At 41.9% G+C, this 15,600-nt stretch overlaps 2 protein-coding genes across 4 annotated transcripts in view; one reads left to right on the forward strand and one right to left on the reverse strand.

The window, feature by feature from the left end:
• The first annotated feature begins 948 nt into the window (after positions 1-948).
• Positions 949-5,634, forward strand: LOC101739082 (uncharacterized). Its single transcript, XM_004927707.3, has 6 exons — positions 949-1,183; positions 2,064-2,258; positions 2,901-3,077; positions 3,697-3,789; positions 4,386-4,505; positions 5,398-5,634. The coding sequence occupies exons 1-6, from the start codon at positions 1,136-1,138 to the stop codon at positions 5,539-5,541; spliced, it is 777 nt and encodes a 258-aa protein (XP_004927764.1). The 5' UTR covers positions 949-1,135; the 3' UTR covers positions 5,542-5,634.
• Positions 5,635-5,678: 44 nt separating this feature from the next.
• Positions 5,679-15,600, reverse strand: part of LOC101740146 (protein kinase C-binding protein NELL1) — a 69,836-nt gene continuing 59,914 nt past the window's right edge. The window contains exons 8-18 of one of the 3 annotated variants that reach the window (XM_038014942.2): positions 14,093-14,284; positions 13,460-13,579; positions 11,837-11,976; positions 11,358-11,478; positions 11,022-11,258; positions 10,635-10,742; positions 10,205-10,350; positions 9,180-9,350; positions 8,295-8,417; positions 7,716-7,736; positions 5,679-6,776 (exon numbers count right to left, since the gene is read on the reverse strand). In XM_038014942.2, the coding sequence (XP_037870870.1) occupies positions 6,666-6,776; positions 7,716-7,736; positions 8,295-8,417; positions 9,180-9,350; positions 10,205-10,350; positions 10,635-10,742; positions 11,022-11,258; positions 11,358-11,478; positions 11,837-11,976; positions 13,460-13,579; positions 14,093-14,284 (1,490 nt within the window). In that variant the 3' untranslated portion in view covers positions 5,679-6,665. Of the gene's footprint in view, positions 6,777-7,686; positions 7,737-8,294; positions 8,418-9,179; positions 9,351-10,204; positions 10,351-10,634; positions 10,743-11,021; positions 11,259-11,357; positions 11,479-11,836; positions 11,977-13,459; positions 13,580-14,092; positions 14,285-15,600 lie in introns of all 3 variants that reach the window. The other 2 variants (XM_038014941.2, XM_038014943.2) reach the window with 2 other exon arrangements.

Genomic DNA, 15,600 nt, shown 5'->3' on the forward strand with positions numbered 1-15,600 from the left:
CCATTTGAAGTATTATCAGATTGGCATTAAAAACCGTATTGAAATACATGGTTCTCAACCTCATATTAGAGTAAGTCGGCGGCCAGATTATAATTAAATCTCTCCGTGTACCTTTGAATTTTACCTTTCGTCAAATATTTCATTCCGGTAACCCAAATGAATGTCCAAAGTTTAGTCGATCAAGGTTGGTCTAGAATTCTAGATCAAGAGCTGGAGTCAGAGCTGTGAGGAAACAAAGGAAACGAGGACGTGGAAACTGCTACTCAGGCGTATTACAACGTGTGCAATGTAAAAACATCTATAGATCACCTTTACAAAATTTTCATTTCGGGGTTTATGCTAATCGGAAATTCAGCCAAAAATTAGGAATGCGGGAGCAATTCCTGATAAATGTAGTCTGTAGCAGAGGCAGACCATTTTAAAGGTACCAGATGCAACTGTAAAATTAAGGAAGGAATATCTACATTTTATATCAACAACTAGCTGACCCGGCAGACTTCGTAGTGCCTCAATCGACAAATAGAAGACCTAAACTTCTGTATAAAATAAACCTAAAGCAAACAAAACGAATCCGTCCGACGGGGGATACATCACAGGAAAAACAAAATTGTTATTTTTATTTAATTCCGAGTATTTTCATATCTACCTTTTAAACCTTTTCTGGACAAATAATTCAAGACCAAAATTAGCCAAATCGGTCCAGCCTTTCTCGTGTTTTAGCGAGACTAACGAACAGCAATTCATTTTCATATATATAGATAGCTTTATTATTTATTCGTAAAGTCATTGGTCTTTGCAAACTTATCCTTTTCTCCACTGATGCAACTATGATAAGTTACTTTAAAATAAAATTTACAAAAATATAATTGGAATGTTGTATAAAGCCAGAGACTACTTAGTTTGGTATCCACTTTATTTCCTTATTTCTACTATGAAGTTTACTACACGAGAAATCATGAAAAGGAATTATTCTAATAAGAGGAGAAAAAAGAACAAAATTTAAATTTAAATAATTCAAATGATTTGTCATAAATCAAAAAATGTCGAACTGAAATACTCTAAATATTCACTATAAGATTTATATGTGATACAATTTAAAAATTATAAAAAATACTTAGTTACTGAAATAGTCAACATGAGAAGTAGTGGTTTGGTTTTGTTTGCATGCGCTGGACTCTTGTTTGTAAGTACTTTCTAAATTTATTCTAATGTAAATTTTCAATCTATTATAATAAGGATAGCATGGGTGTTGAATTTTACACCCGTCATGGTAGCAACAGTACACTTCATCGTAAGATAATGCCATCGCTTATTGGTATTGGCTTCGCCAGGTACGAATCCATACTGCTGGCTACCAAACACCCAAGTGGGAATCCATTATGCCGCAAAATGTCTTCATGCGATTAAATTTCTAAAAACTGAGAAAGTAGCGAAGGTCTTTGACATCAACACTCCTGTCTGTTATTAGCTTATAAAATACACGATGTAATCTCCAAGCGAAGATCATGGTAGGCAGCAGCTTAGCTCTGCGCCTGGCGTTGCCGAAGTTCATGAGCGACGGTAACCACTTACCATCATGTGGGCCGTAAGCTTTTCTGCCTATAAAGGCAATATTAAAAATCAAACCGCTAGTATTTCTATGACGACGATACAAGGGGACTCACAATGTGTTAGCCGTCAGTTTCTCTCTAAGCATTCGCAAAAAAGCACGAGATTACACTTTAAAAGTATGTAGTACACTTACATTTACACTTAAAACATAAGAAACATAACGATAAATTTACTGGTGGTAGGACCTCTTGTGAGTCCGCGCGTGTAGGTACCACCACCCTGCCCATTTCTGCCGTGAAGCAGTAATACGTTTCGATTTGAAGGGTGGGGCAGCCGTTGTAAAGAAGGAACTATACTTGAAATCTTAGAACTTATATCTCAAGGTAGGTGGCACATTTACGTTGTAGATGTCTATGGGCTCCAGTAACCACTTAACACCAGGTGGGCTCGTCCACCCATGTAAGCAATAAAAAAAAACCATGAAATCTTAATTTTTTTTGCTTTAAAAACAGAGCGGTGGTGCCATCTTGGGCGGATCTGCAGCGTGGAGTCTGTTCCGGATGTCGTATTACTTTTGGACCTCAGACCTCGGCGTGGAGCTATCTTCTAGCGTGCTCTTCATAGCGGGCGCGCTACTGTGCCTCCCAACTTGTTGGCTGTCCACCCTTGTGCCTTATTACCCTAAATCTATTTCTTTATTGACTACCGTAAGTTGAAACATATTTGAAAATTGCTTTTTGTAAAAATACCCATAATTTTGTAATTCAATTTAAGCACATCAATTGGTATTCAGAGATACTCGAACGTCTTTAGTTTTTCAAACGGAATCTACTACCGGATCGGAATCGCGACCCGCTGAGAAGATCCGGCGAGAAACTCAGCGAGCTGATTCATGGGTTAGGTTGCACGTTGAACTCTTTGTCGAGTTCGACGAGTACGGTTACCGGGGTCCCTAAGCCTGCTCCTAGTTTTAGAGCTAAAGGCGTCTAATGCAAAGGTTATTGGATCTGATTAATCCGTAAGGACGTCTATGCGACCCGCAATTATGGGCTTCTCTAATTCATGTCTTGGAGACTGCATGATGTGTCCGAAGAAGCTCATAACACGTTCCCGGCAGATGGAAGAGAGCCTTTTCGGATGTTTATCTCCCTTAAAATGGATTCGTTAGTTCTCATGGCAGTCCACGGTATTCGTAGCATCCTCCGCCATGCCCACATTTCAAAGGCATCGTTCTTTTTGCTATCACGGCTTTTCATGCACCATGACTCTTCGCCTCGTAGAGGAATATGGGAATGCTCGCACCAAGCGCACTTTGTTCCCAAATAATCTTCACGAATTTCATTTTACAGTTAATGTCCCTATTAATGGCGTCAATGTTCATGATATCATTGGGTATAAGTTCGATTACGGGCCTGTCGCGCGCTCTCCGCGAGCCGGCCGCTCTGAACGCGAGCATGGCGCAGGCGATGATGCTGGATGCCATCGATCCTGCGGTCCGAAGCTCTTTCGCTGCCATGCAACTCGAGGTAGTTATATTATTATTTTAGACGTTTATTAAGACTACAATTCTCTCAGATCTCTCTTTGAGTGTTCTCTCAATCGTCGAAATTTGATTATAATCCCTGACACCTTATAATATAAATTGAGATTTGTTTGATTCATGAATTAAATTGAATTCATTTGACATTTCGAAGATAATATGTCAGAAATATTTTTACTAAAAACAATGTAACTCTTCAATGTGTACTGAAAAAAAGAAAATCAGTCAACAAACAGAAGTGAAAAAGGAAGCTTAAGATTTTGTCTTTACCTATCTGTAGATCAATTTTATAAGTCTTAATGTTTGGTTAAACATTAAAATAAATGAAATTTACTATTTGCTTAATTCATGGAATAGTAACCGCTTCAGAGATATTCTCAAGTAAAAGTAGTGGATAATAAAAAGTCAATTACAAATTTTCCTGTCTAGAAACAACTCAAGAAAGATCAGTTCTAAGTATGTACACATATGGGCTAACAGATCACAAAAACATGATCAATTATTCGTGCAAATTTTGATTAGCATGTCGAGTTTCAAAACGTCACGTTTTTATTTTCTCACGCATCGATTAGCTATAATTAGGTAAATTGAAACTAATATTGTAGTTGAAGTGCTGCGGAGTGAATTCTAACTTGGATTGGTATAAGCACCGAAGCTCGTATCCTCCGGCGTGCTGCGGACGTGCTTCTAATGAAAAGGTACTTGTTGTAAGGTTGTAAAGTTTGTAACTATACTGAGATCTTAGAACTTATATCTCAAGATGGGTGGCGCATTTACGTTGTAGATGTCTATGGGTTCCATTAACCACTTAACACCAGGTGGGCTGTGAGCTCGTTCATTCATCTAAGCAATAAAAAAAGGTACGTTACTACATAGATACGATGGCACCCTCATTCCAGTCCACGTGTTGGTGCTGTGAAGTGGCATGTGGAATTATTAAAGATAGTAGACACCACTGCCGTCATTTTTACAAAACTCCTTGATCTGGAAGTGAACTTGGAGTCTAAAGACAATGGATAGCGTAGACAGAGTCTACGATTCCTGGAATAAGCCACTGAGAAGTAGGTGCCCTTGACGGAACTTAGGTCGGACCCCGGGTGAAACAGTGTATTGTTATAATCTTACAGCTCTTGTTGTGTATCTTTCTTATAAATTTATAGAACAGAACATTCTAGATTGCGAAGGTTGTACGTTTTTTTTTCATTTAACGTTCAATTTTTCCGAAGATTTGTGTTTTATTAATTTTTTAACTGTTGCAGCTGGTTTTTTCATTATTTTGCTTTTATTTACACAGCGCGGGGAAAGGTGTGATTTTCCCTTGTACCCGACGGGTTGCTTGCGTCCCGCCCTTATTCAGCTACGGAACTATGTGAACTCGCTGTCGGCTCTAGCATCCGCTATGATCGTCTGCATGGTGAGTGTAAATTGACATCGCCTCATTTGATATTTAGGATTCGTGGAATGCTAAATAAGTAGGCAGCGACTTGGCTCTGCCCCTGGCATTGCTGAAGTCCATGGGCGACGGTAACCACTCACCATCAGATGGGCCGTATGCTCGTCTGCCTACAAAGGCAATAAAAAAAAAAAAAGTACTTTTTCAATCTACATTCGGCTTGCTAGTCGGACATTTGGGGGAGTTAGACGATTTTTGCAGGTTGTATTTTGTATTTAGTGTTCATAAGTACACGTACTTGTACATATGCCCTGTAATATCTAACCCTACCTATAATCTTTAAGCAATTTTAATGAAGTTTTTTAGCAAGACAAGCTGTTGCCCTTGCGAAAATTTAGTATTTGCAAGCATAAAATACAATAGGTTTTACTCTAGTCAACATTTGTTTAAAGCAATTGAGCTATTAGGGTTCGGAACTAGTTTGATGAGATTACGTATAAGTACCATCAAATTATTGGTATTGTACTATTGTGATCATTACGTATCACCATGCTGCTTATTTGTGACGGTTGGATAGATAGTAGTAATTCAATTTTTGGACCCGGCCGTCGCGGTGTGATATCTAGCAACCAGTAACCGCTTAAAATCATTTAATGCGAATTCATATAATCATAGTGAGTTCTATGTTACATAATTAATTCGCCTGTACATAGTAATTTAACCATGGGATTACATGATTTTTAACAAAGATATAACAGCTCATAAATTAAGAATTGACATAAGCGAGTCTATAATATCCCTGCTAAAATGATGCGTATTTCTTTGGATTAGAATGGAAAATTTAACGTAGGCGGTAAAGGTTAATTAATGATGGATTTGTCTTCATCGATTGTCATGTTTTTCGTTTTATTAGGCGGTGACGTTGTTTACGGCAGCTTACACTCTAGTGACGGGGGTCGTGGAACGGGGCGAGACTCATGTGTTCAAACCGCCGCAGCCGATGTTCGCTTCCTTCACCGCGCCCTCTGTCATTCCTATTGCGACACACCAAATGTGAACGAACGACATCTTGGTCAGTTTTAAATTTAAAAAAAAGAATTATGTATGATTATGTATCTGTGGAATGAATAAATTTGGAGTTTGAAATGCACGTTTTTGTTTCGTTTTGGACGAAGGGAATGAAAACACATTAGATAGGATATCTTTTTTATTGTAATTTTTTGAACACAATACAACATGCAAGCATCAAAATGCTTTACGAAAATTAGGAAACAATTATATTTATTTTTTTCTATATTTGGTACCTATTTTTGGTTATTTTCAAATTATACAAGAAAACAATCCCTATACAAAGTCAAACAAAAATTAAAGAATATATTATGAAAAATTTCGTACAACAGGGAGAACGCGGGGGCGGTCCCCTCCAGGTTGGCACTACGCTACCCATTTACAGGACTATAACTATTATTAAAATATGTAATATTATAATTGAAGAAGCTGCCGACCCGGCCGTGGGGCCGCCCCCGCGCGCCGCCCTCACCAACACGACGCGTCCTCGACCAGCACCAGCAACACTATACATTATTCACAACAATAGCTAAACGTAGGACCGTTACGAGTCTAGGATAATAATTTTAAGCGATCGATTTAGTGTTTAAGTATTCGAAGATTGCAATTAGCGGCGTATGAACGCGCCGGGGGTCGAGGGCGCCGCTATCGGTCCGTCGCGAGCGTGAACGCGTCACTGTTTGTTGGAATTGTGAATTATAGTCTGCACCGGCTCGCGTCGGACCGGAAGGGAAGCCATCTCGCAGGACACAGCGCGTCTGAGTTCCGCAAAGAGGGCTTTACGCACCGCATGAATACAGAGCATTGATGAATGTAGTGACGCCTAGCACCGGAATCGTCGACTGACTAAGCGAGCGGAGCGACAAGGCTGGGGCCGCTCCGACGCGACAGCGATATGGAGAGAAAGCCGCGGCAATCTACTCGATTATCTATCTACACTAATAGGATATCCGTCGACGGGACGACGCAGAGGAAGGTGTCGGCGGTTCCGGGGCTGCGCCGGCGGCGGCGACGTCGCCCGCTAAGTTAAGGCCATCGAGCGAGTCGCGCGCCGCCGTAATTGGTTAACATTAGATCTATCTAGAATAAATATGTGTGGGTGTGTGCGCGCGCTCAGGGCGGCTTTAGCGCCGCGCGCCGCGATGCTTGCGGTGCGTGCGGCCGCGCGTCCGCCCCCACCACAGCGCCACCAGCGCCAGCGCCGCCGTCACGCCGCGTCGCGCTCTGACACACACAACGCCACATACACTCTCCCGCTCTACTCGCTACTCGCTGCGAGCTGTGAGCTTGTTGTCTTACAGTGAATCGCTTTTAACGTGCTATATACTGAACGAAGGTGTGGCGCGAATCAAATGTTTGATCACTAGTATACATTGTGATATTAATTATTAATTTCGTACTCATAATTATATTATAAGCTTTAATTATGTGTTAAATCTTGAAAATATTTGTTAACTAAGTTAATGGTACCTAAAGTTTAGATACGAAACGAATTTATGTACGGATTCGTTGTTGTCCTATGAATATTTGATTTGATTGTAAATATGTTTCATTGATTCTATTGTCCGACTGATCAAAACATGGTAGGTAAATGAAAAGAAAATCAGCAAATAAATTCCATGCCTCGTTAAGCGCATAAAAGATGATTTTAAATGAGTTTTATTTGTTAAATTCGCATGCTCTTTAAATGAATAAACGTGCAACAAAAACATAAAAATACCTGATGATTAATGCGTCATCGATTTAAATGCTTTGCAAATGCACCAATATTGGACATAGTTACTTGATCAAATATTGGTTCGCTAAAAGTCACTGTAAAATATTGCCATAACAATTTCTGATAATTTTCACTTGTAAGTTAAAATTGTTTTGTTACTTCAACTGATGTGATTGTGTTATTAATTATGAATTTGACGCGATTGATTTAAAAAAATATTTAAATATATTGATATAAAGTTTGTTCTTTAATCTGAATAGTATACACATTTTTTGGATATACTAAGTAACACCCTGTATGTGTGTGGATGTATCCGAGAATATTTCGAAGCGATTTAAATCGAACACGCATGCGCACAAACAAACAGGTGTGAACAGAGCAGATGCATGAATGTATAAGAAGAGTGGGGATGGTTACCGATGCACACAACACGCGAGATTGCTCACCAGAGTAGCGCACTGCCCGCCCTGCAACAAGCGAGACGTCGCGTTCACACACAGACCGAACAAGCGGGGAGCTAACCGCGCGCAAGCGGCCGCCGGTCACACACAGACAACACGGACAAGCGGCCGGCGGCACCGCCCAACGTGCTCGTTGTCAACGGTTTTAGTATGCGATGCTGCTTTCGTTAGTCGCATTAATGAAGACGAGATTTGTAAGTTTAGCTGATTATCGTCCGTGAGATATGTGCTGATGAGCTTTTGCGTTATTAACGACGCAAATTAAATGGAAAACAGATTTTGAGAGAGACGGAGCGATAGAGATTGGGATAGCTAGTTGTTATCTGCATAGTTCGAGATGAGTAGAAATGTCTCCGATATTATGTTTTTTATTTGTATGTATATAAAATGTTGTATTTCTTTTTTAAATATAAAAGTTGACAAGTTAAAAACAGTGTTCCTAAAAATATTTTCTGTCTATCCATAGATAGAATAGTGGTTGTCATTGTAAAGAATTCAAACCAGTTTCGGTAATGTGGAGCGTAGTGCGTGCGTGTGTGCGTGTGCGTGCGGGTGCGTGCGTACCTGGCAGGCGGCGCAGTGCGGGGGCTCGCAGCCGGCGAGCTGCAGGCGGTGCGGGGCGCCCCCCGCCGAGCAACACGCGCCGCCCTCCTCGCACTCCGGCTCCCAGCAGTCCACCTCGCCCAGCTGGAACCATGCGCAACATGAACTTGAGTCTTTAACGTATAAGCGTCCATAGCTTAATAGAAAAGATGCCCGAAATAAGACCTACTCGTTTTTTTTTTCCTGCCTATGCTGATTTTTTTTTATTTTTTTTTATTGCTTAGACGGGTGGACGAGCCCGCAGCCACCTGGTGTTGAGTGGTTACTGGAGCCCATAGACATCTACAATGTAAATGTGCCACCCACCTTGAGATATAAGTTCTAAGGTTTCAGTATAGTTACAACGGCTACCCCACCCTTCAAACCGAAACGCATTACTGCTTCACGGTAGATATAGGCGGGGTGGTGGTACCTACCCGTGCGGACTAACAAGAGGTCCTACCACCAATGATTACGCAAATTATAATTTTGCGGGTTTGATTTTTATTACACGATGTTATTCCTTCACCGTGGAAGTCAACCGTGAACATTTGTTAAGTACGTATTCCATCAGAAAAATTGGTACCCGCCTGCGGGATTCGAACACCGGTGCATCGCTACATACGAATGCACCGGACGTCTTATCCTTTAGGCCACGACAACTTCTTCTCAGTCGGTCGCGTTTCCGATCCGGTGGTAGATTCTGCGAAGCATGGCTCTTGCTAGGGTTCGTGTTAGCAACGTCGTCAGGTTTGAGCCCCGTGAGCTCACCTACTAGTTAAGGTTAAGCTGATATAGTCTCTCAAGGTTCTCAGCTTAGTTAGGAAAACATCCAACGGTACTAAATTGTAAGTCTGCGGTACTGACAAGGCATTCGCATATCTGGCACTGGTAGAGCCAGCGCTCCCCGCTGCGGAAGGTGACGTGGTGCATCTCCTGGTGCCGGCAGTGGTAGCGCGCGTCGCAGTGCGGGCAGCACGACGCCGGCGCCGACACCAGCGACGCTGACGCCGCGGTGCTCAATAAATCCAGCTGAAACTAAAGATAATGTTCGATGAAGTTACATTGTATTTTGATGGTGTATTCTACTGAGAATGAATGGAGACGAATGCTCCGAATTCCGTGGATGGCCAAGAGGACAAATAAATCTATTCTGGATCAACTTTACATCCGAGTCAAGCTCTGAACAATCTGTTACCAGAGGATCCTCAGCTACTTCGGTCATATTGCCCGCCGACAGTCAGATAACTTGGACAAAGTAATTGTGATTCGGTAATAAAATTTTTTTAACGTTTTTAGCTTAGTTACGCCTGGTGTACCTACTCGTATCGAGCAATGCGACTGTGTCGGTTTTTGAATTCTGAACGGAAATACCAGGCTGTCTAATGAAGAACGTACTTAATTCATACCCATACTCAATTCTATAAAATAATAAGCTCGCTAAAATCACTATTTTACAATGGAGACGTTGTACTCAAGCTCTCAATGTACGGGTTCGAAGAGGACGCGGTGCTTGTGGTACCTAAAAGCACCGTTAATGGATCTGGAGGATCCGTAATGACGTGTTTAGGTCGACGCCGTTTTTTACTGGTGGTAGGACCTGTTGTGAGTCCGCGCGGGTGGATACCACCACCCTGCCTATTTCTGCCGTGAAGCAGTAATGTGTTTCGGTTTGAAGAACTTATATCTCAAGGTGGGTGGCGCATTTACGTTGTGGATGTCTATGGGCTCCAGTAACCACTTAACACCAGGTGGGCTCACAGCTCGTCCACCCATCTAAGCAATAAATAAATAAAGTCGACTGTTTATCATTCGGTCTACAATATCGGTTATACAACATTGTACATACAACGCGCGCAATAAATGCAATCTAGTATAATTCGAATACATACCGTCGCGGTGACGTTGTCGTCGGCGTCGCAGGCGCAGGTGGCCCGCGCGCACGCCGCCACGCCCGCCGCGCACGTGCACACGCGGCACCCCCCCGCCTCGCGCCACGTCGCGCCCTCCGACACCACGCGCCCCTGCCACGAACAGCCTGCACACACACCAACAACATAGAGCCTCTGTGGTATTCGCACTAGAGGTCAATCGAACCGGTGTCAAGATTGTCGCAAATCTTCTTAGCGAACATGTACTTTTGTTGAAAACTATTAAGGGATTATATTATGTTTATGGGAGTTTCCAATAAATTCGTTATTTGTGTTTCATTATAATGGAAATACATTGATATATACGTATTGGATATTTTTGAGCTGAATAGGTTGATTGATGGAGGGAGAACTAAATTACGACTAGCGCTAAGAGAGGCGTAACACTCACTTAATTCACAGTTTTCGGTGAAGCATTCGCATCTGAATCCTCCGTCGATGTTGACGCACCGCGCGCTGTGGTGGCACGTGTGCGAGCCTTCGGTGCATTCGTCTACGTCTGGAACACAGGACAAGAATTATAAAGAATTTATAAAAAAATATACTTGAACGACATCTGCATAATGTTTTACACTTAGCGTATTCTTGAATACAAGATAAAGCTTTTAGGGATCATTTAGTCACTAACATTCTTTAATGCTTTTACATATCCTTCATTTTGAAAAGTGTATCTAAAAGACAATACCACTTTCATTGAATCTTAGCTGCTTTCTACAGCAGTAATAATAGGCTATTAACATTAAGGCTAACAGACTATTGCTATATAATCTGTAAGTACCTTTGCAAGTATTAAGTATCGGGTCCTTTTTGTAGCCGTGCGCGCAGATGCAGTAGTAGGAGCCGGGCGTGTTAACGCACAGTGCGGGGGGGGCGCAGGGCGGAGGGGTGCGGGGTGCGGGCGGGGTACACTCGTCGAGGTCCCGCTCGCAGCGCGCGCCCGCAAACCCCGCGCCGCACCCGCACCTCCCCGGCGCCACGCACGTGCCTCCGTTCAAACAACCCCCGGGACATATAGCTGTGTGTGATAAAAGATTAGCGAGCTCATTGATCTGACGCACTAGTAAAATAATATATGACGTGTCATTATATAAACAATCGAGGGCAGTATACTGACGCATGCACGTGTATCCGTCGCCCTCGTACCCGTCCCGGCACCGGCACGTGTAGGAGCCCGGCGTGTTGGTGCAGACTGCGTCCGCGTGGCACCCGTGAGTGTTGCCCTCACATTCGTCCACCTGGAACACAATTAAAACTATAAATCGAATTCTTACTTTTAGTATTTAAGTATAGAGAACCATTATTGCGATCTTTAGGTTTTTGTTGAAGATGTCGCATCACTTATACACAGCATTACCTATTACAAGAACAATCTAATTTAAGGATGAAAAATGAAGAAATCCTATAAAACTACACACCGAAAAAGAAGTTTCACTTCATTCACGTGCGCCAAGTTGCGCGAGTATTGTTTGGCAAATGTGACATATTATAACACGCCTTTCTCGACTCTCGAAGGAATCGACTTTGTAACGAAATTATTGTATAGCTGAGTTGAATGTAAAATAATTATTTTATTTTTTTAAGCCACTCCGTTACCTCGACGCAGTTAAACTTGTCCTTCCTGGTGTATCCCCCCAAGCACTGGCACACGTAGCCGCCGACCACGTTGACGCAGCGCGTGTTGGAGTGGCAGTGGTGGCCGTGCAGGCCACCGGCTTCCTGGCATTCATCGACATCTGCAATAATATAAATTTCAGTCCAGTTAAGGCAGGCTCTCAACTTTGTTGAAGTGAAACTTCTAATGCGACTTCCAACAAGTTTGCGTTAAACGTTTAACGCTACCATGAAATAGAAAGAGACAGAGCGAGAGTGAATGCGTGGCACTCGAACGCATACGCGTAGTATATCTGTTACAGGCCAGCGCGAGCGTAAGCAACGAGTAGCGTCTAATAATTTAATGAAGTATTTAAAAAAAAATATATATATATATATATATTTATTTTTCTGTCAATAATTTAAAATATATATAATATAAATGTTAAAGATGTAGCATCTTTTATACACAGCATTCACTATTACAAGAGCAATCTGATTTAAGAAAGAAAAATGAAGAAAACTGCAATACTACACATCGAAAAAGAAGTTTCACTTCATTCACGTGTACTAAGTTGCACGCGCATCGTTTTTTTTTATTAGTATATTCCTATGTCCTTATCTATATATTAATACGTGAAGTAATAATGTAGTTTTTTTTTTTTTTTTTTTTTATTGCCCTTGTAGGCAGACGAGCATACGGCCCACCTGATGGTGAGTGGTTACCGTCGCCCATGGACTTCAGCAATGCCAGGGGCAGAGCCAAGCCGCTGCCTACCGCTTAATACTCTCCACAAGCCTCGTTTGAAGAAGGACATGTCATAGCGCTGGGGAAACACCGTGGAGGGGAGCTCATTCCATAGCCGGATGGTACGTGGCAAAAAAGACCTCTGGAAACGCACTGTGGATGACCGCAGTGGCTCCAGGTAGTATGTAGTAGTGAGAATGGGATTATCGACAATCCGAACGGCCCTCTTCTGTATGGAGTCAAATGGAAGAAGCTGGTATTTGGGAGCCCCGGCCCAGAGATGGGAGCAGTACTCCACGCGAGGCCGGACTTGTGCTTTATAAAGCAAAAGTAGGGTAGTACCCCTTTTTACGGAAATCGTGTGGAAGGAGAAGTGTAAAAATTTCCACACTTATAGAGAATATAGAGGAGTGCAGAATGGTATTTTTTTGTTAATTATGTATAAAAAATTAAATAAAAAATTTAAATAATTTAAATTAATGTTCAAACTTATAATTTCATTTTATTGTAGTCGAATTTTGACCACTAGTATCATATATGAATGTTTGTAATGTATCCCGTGTAAAAGTTTTAAGAAAATAATATTATGATTGCTCTTTAAATTGTGATAGGGAAAGAGAGAAAGATTTTAAGAAATCACTGTTACTAACATTAATGTGGATTAATATTATTTAAAATAGATGAATAATAATAATTAATGATTAAAAAAATATTAAAAACAGAGAGAAACTGTTTACAAAATAGTACCTACTTTAAATAGTACTTGAATGCAATATCTGCTAAAATCGCAAATTCTACTTTGTATCATGAATAATTTACAAAAAAGAAATACAAATGCCCGGGGAATTCTCTTTAGGAATTTCTCAGTAGTGATGTACCTTGACAGGTGAGGCCGTCCCCCTGGAAGCCCTGGTTGCACTTGCAGGTGTACTTGGTGTTGAGGTTCATGCAGGTCGCGTTCTCGTCGCACGAGTGGCCCATGTTGCAGTAGTCCACGCCTGTCCACATTAATCATCAAACGAGACGTCGAACACGTCAATAAGAAAACAAAAACTTTCTACATACAACAGCAAGCACTAGGAACTAGGAGCCTAGGAACCTAGCACTAGGAACACATAAAACAACAAAAACTAGACTCCGATAATTTGATATATTTAGTACAGAGATTGAATCCTACCAGAAATTTAATGCATTAGCCACAGTACCAAAACTAATTGCAATTGCAAAAGAAGCAATTGATATAATTGAGGATCAATTCTATAACCAATGAATGAACATAGAGACTTAAACTGAGAATTTGTCATTAATTAAAATAGTCTGGTCGTATCGCAAACTGTTATATTAAATTAACTTAGGCACCCAATAATTATTGATAATTGCTTATTGAAAAGCAAGAGTGCATTACTAATAAAAATATTACGTTACGATCGTTTTTTCTTGGTTAGAGTACCCCTCCGCATCGTCCCATAAGGAACTTCGTTTCAAAAACAATATGTGAATGTTATTTTTACCAGGGCAGAACTTGCAGCACTCTCCGGGCACGCTGAACTGCTGGGGAGGGTCGCAGGGCAGCCGAGGACACGCCAACTCGGGGTCCACGCGGGTGCACTGCATGTTCCCGTCGTGGCACACGCACTCGGCGCACTCCTTCGGCGCGAACCGTTCCCCGTGCTCGTACAGATTACCCCACAGCAAACATTGCCCTGGAAGATTACAAAACGTACTCTACTGTAATCAATTTTAGTTGTGTCAGGGCGTCTTGTAAGTCCTACTCTGACCGAGTTCTGACTCCGAGCGGAGATCAGACATTTTTTTCATATTTTTTTCCTACCCATTCTAGTAGCCTCGAGGGGTCATAATAGATTCACCGAGCGAGTAGGTGAGCTCATGGGGCTCTAGCCTGAGGACAAGAGGTCGGGTGAAAGAGCACAGAGGAGTCGTTTATTGGGTAGGGTCCTAAATTTCAACCCTTGGGCCCCAGATCCGCTCCCAGTATGTGCGATTTGTGAACCGTCCAATCCCACATACCTCACGCGCCCCCTGGGCACCGGGACCCCGTAGGAGGTTGGGCCCCTGGCCCGAAAAAAAGGGGCGTCTCATAAACCCGTACGAGTAGGTTGGTACCTACCCGTACGGCAGAAGTAAGTAGGATGGTGGTCAATCTTACTTATTTCTGCCGGGAAGCAGTTATGTTTTTGAATTGTGGCATAACCCGTAAGCTGTAATTTATTTATATTTCAAATTTGGTTGCGCCAGCGTCATAACAGATTTGTAGATGGATGTTTTTATAATAATATGGCAGCTATGACACTTTTCCCTTCCCCTTCCTCACCCATCCCCCGCGCCCTGGATTGGCTAGTACGAGCGACGCGGGCACACAGAACACAAAAGAAAAAAGAAGAAATATATGGCGGTTACCTAGCGCGCGCTCCGCATTACAGAAATAAGTTATTTGTGATTTAATTATTGAGATGGCCTAAGACTTTATTCTCATACAACATCAGTGTCAGTGTATCACAGTGTCGTGCAAGATAGAAGATACACCAACTGGCTTCAAGCACTTTTAGCAGCCGTGATTCGGACGACTCCATCCTCTCCAGGTACGGCGTTTTCCTTCACAATTTCCCTCGGGTTGTGTTCCTTTTTTTCTTCCCGCCACGACCCGAGAAAGTGTCATAGTTGAACAACGCAAATACAGTCCACACTCATTTTTGTATTAGATGACCGTTACAATTTGGTCTACCAACCGCATAGCGCAACCATATTTAGTGGTCCATTTCGAGCCGGATTCTGAACTTACATCGTCTCATATTAGTAATCTAGCATTATTTGTATTTAATTCCATAGGGAATTAACGCACCGCAATTAAATACTTATTTAATATAGTAGAAAAACCCGCATTTAGGTATTTAGTTATAGGTAGATTTAGATAGCCTAGGTAAACGCCATCTTTGTAGTCACACACATTCGCTAGACGCTGAATGCGTAGAAATTATATTTATTTAATTGGTTTTTTCGT

This window comes from Bombyx mori, chromosome 13, assembly GCF_030269925.1.
Source record: "Bombyx mori chromosome 13, ASM3026992v2".
NCBI lineage: Eukaryota > Metazoa > Arthropoda > Insecta > Lepidoptera > Bombycidae > Bombyx > Bombyx mori.